This window comes from Temnothorax curvispinosus, unplaced genomic scaffold, assembly GCF_003070985.1.
Source record: "Temnothorax curvispinosus isolate PA1 unplaced genomic scaffold, ASM307098v1 QBEX01011856.1, whole genome shotgun sequence".
NCBI lineage: Eukaryota > Metazoa > Arthropoda > Insecta > Hymenoptera > Formicidae > Temnothorax > Temnothorax curvispinosus.
This window is the reverse complement of record NW_020221636.1, coordinates 325,577-328,873: the sequence shown is the minus strand read 5'-3', so window position 1 is coordinate 328,873 and position 3,297 is coordinate 325,577. Positions and strand designations below refer to the sequence as shown.

Genomic DNA, 3,297 nt, shown 5'->3' with positions numbered 1-3,297 from the left:
TCATACGCCGCCTAGTAGTGCCATTGCGAACTAGCGCGGAAAGATTATTAATAAGGCTGAATTCGTTACTTTTGTAACTATTAATTTCTTTACTTGCGTACCACGTAACGCGCCTGACTCGTATAGCTGTTTATTAATTTGTTGACATTTTTACAAGTCTAATGACATATTTATATTATTATACTTATTGGATTGGCTCGGTTGGAGTAAACCAAGAAAAAAAATTATCCATGTTAGCGATCTTTGTCATGTACTAATTTGAATTGCAAATGATTCGCGCACATACATATATATGTATACTTAAATTTATTTTTATTTAATTTGAAAAGTTATATGCAAACTTTCTAAAAATTAATTCTGATTATAAATATAATTAAACATTTTATTTGTAATGCATAATTTTTTATTATAGTTACAATTACGGAAAGAATAAATGTGTAAAAAAGATTTTATAACTATTTAATAAACGTCATAAAACGTTTATTAAATAGTTAAATAAACGTGTTACATTTTAAATGTTTTTTTAATCGACTTATACGTTTAAAATAAATTTGTAACGTTTATTAAACGTATTTTGAACGATACTGTGTTGCTTGGACTTATCAATATTACAATATACCAACTAATCTATTTAAATTACCGATTATATCAATGATATTAAATGTATCCGTATTAAAAAGTCGATATTACAATGCACATTTAATGCATGTACATTTTTCGTAAAGAATTGTGCTCATTATAAAACAATATATACAATAATGTACATGATACATTTAAATTATTGATTATATCGATAATATTAAACTTATGCACTAATATCACATCATAACTTCGCGAATCCATTCTATATATGAAGAAACCTTAGTAAACACATGAGGTTTGTTGCTAGGACACAATTCATCTCCGTAACTCACAATACCTATTTGAAAGTTTTGATCATTTTTTCTTACGATGAGAGGACCACCGCTGTTACTCTAAAAATAAAACATTAAATAACAAATTTACGAAAAAGGAGACACTTTCGAATTTCAGTTAGCCTATAAAACGATACAAGATAATTTATATTGCGCTTTAGAATAATGTACTTTATATATTTGTATAATTTTTGTAATATATATTGTTATAAACTATCTCTCTAAATTTTTTGAAGTAAAATTTTCACTCTAAACATGGAGTTACTGACCAGTTCACTCAAAAAGAGTGAATATTTGCTCCAATAGAGTGAATTTATTCACTCTAAGGTAAAAAGAGTTAAGTTTCACTCTGATTTTTAAAGTGAAGTCGTTGGAGTAAAGTTGTCACTCCAAATTTCACTCCAACTTGAAGTGAAATCGCCTTCCCGCTTCTCGCTTCGAATGAAGTCATCACTCCAAACTTCACTCCAACTTGAAGTAAAATCGCCTTTCTGCTTCCCGCGTGTTCAATTGTTCCCGTGTAGAAATTTGTTAGGGATGGCCTTACATAACATAAGGCCCCGATTATTTACGAATATATTTACGAACACAAAATTTTATAATGATCCGACACTGGTTTCTGACATTCACCCGACATTAAGAAATATTATATCATATATCCAATTCAAAATTTTATTACTTTTTTTAAACTGAATTTGTTTCTTAAGATGATTTTTTAAAAATTATATATTTGCGCTGGTTGTGATATATGTAGACTATATATAACGCTTACATCAAATTAAGAAGTAGTCTACTACGTAAGGCAGTTGGCTCACGATGCAGAGGTCCCGAGTTCGAATCCCACCAAGGTAAGTGTGTTTTTCAAATACGAGAAAATATTTATAATCATAGACTGCATCTTAAGAAACAAATTTAGTTAAAAAATAGTAATAAAATTTCGAAATAAATAATTTTTTTTATGTCGGGTGAATAATTATTCAGTGAAACATGTCACTCTTTCCAGAGTTGAACAATTACTCCAAGTAAAAAGTGAATAAGCACTCTTTCGCAAAGTGAAAATTCGCTCTATTTAGACTGGCAGTATTTTCATTATTCGTAAGAGTGAGATTTCACTCTTTTGGAGTGAGATTCCACTCCAAGAAATTTAGAGAGATAACTGTATTATTTGTGATTATTTTTTACCTCACAAGCGTCTTGTCCCAATCCTGCAGTGGCCGTGCAAATGTGCTTGTCGCTGATGCCCCAGTATTGTGTGCATACATCATTTCTTATAATCGACAATGTAGTATACCTAAGTCTTTTCATACTTCTTCTATTAATATGATTTCTTCCCCATTCGGTCACATAAACACACGTTTTGTTCACAAACCTTTCGTCGTAATATGCGAGTTTTATTGGCTGAATGTCAACTAAAATAGAGAAATATTATATTTAACTAATAATTTCTTAAAATCAATATTGAGGCATGATATACATTCGTAATACTTTTTCATTAATTTTATAATTTACGGTATTTTTTTAGTATGCATCAAAGTACGTATCAAAGATTATAAAAAAAGCTGTACATTGATATACAATACAACTTTTTATTTCTCCTTTTCACATTTATAAGACTATTTGTTATTCAAATCGTTATTAACTTTCAGCATATTTTCCATAGAATAATTAAATAATGCCGACATATAAATAAGCCTTAAAAAAAAGAAAGAAAAATATCAATTTAAATGTACTTACTGGAAAAGGGAATATCTTGTGGCATATAAAGTAAGGCAATATCATTGTTCATTGGCGCGTATTGCGGATGTATAAACACTTGAGTCGTAGCCATCGACACAACGAAGAGTCTAAGAAGACTGTATCCAATGCCAAAGTTGTTGATGATAGTGAACACTACGAAAAATGTACTTATAGTAGAAAAATGTACTAGAAAAAAAAATATCTTGTGGCATATAGAAGTAAGGCAATATCACTATAGCCTTTTTGCATATTGCGGATGTATAAACGCTTGAGTCGTAGTCATCGACATACCGAAAGTTCGAAGAAGCCCGTATCCAATGCCTAACTTGTCGCTGATACCGAACTCTACGAGAAATGTTCGAGGGGTTCTTTCTACACAATGAGCGGCTGTGAGAACCCATCTTTTGGATAAGACCGTGCCAGCGCATTCCACGTATTTGTATTCCAAGAATTGATGCACCATTACCATGTATGGATAGCCTGACTTTAACGCAGTAGTAGATCCGCCCGTTGTGTTAGTTATTGTTCCATCTATCGTTTAAGAAAAAACTCAGTGTAGCAAAAGAAAATCATTATAGCTTTGGTATAAGTATTATGAACTATGTGCAAAAATTATACCTGTGCCTGTGTGTGTGTGTGTGTGTGT

At 30.8% G+C, this 3,297-nt stretch overlaps 1 protein-coding gene across 1 annotated transcript in view; it reads right to left on the bottom strand.

The window, feature by feature from the left end:
• Positions 1-818: 818 nt before the first annotated feature.
• The window catches only part of LOC112461861 (chymotrypsin-2-like), a 3,378-nt gene continuing 899 nt past the window's right edge, over positions 819-3,297 (bottom strand). Inside the window, exons 2-5 of the mRNA XM_025027269.1 lie at positions 2,888-3,182; positions 2,649-2,695; positions 2,097-2,323; positions 819-974 (exon numbers count right to left, since the gene is read on the bottom strand). Of these exons, the coding sequence (XP_024883037.1) occupies positions 819-974; positions 2,097-2,323; positions 2,649-2,695; positions 2,888-3,120 (663 nt within the window). The 5' untranslated portion in view covers positions 3,121-3,182. The remainder of the gene's footprint in view (positions 975-2,096; positions 2,324-2,648; positions 2,696-2,887; positions 3,183-3,297) is intronic.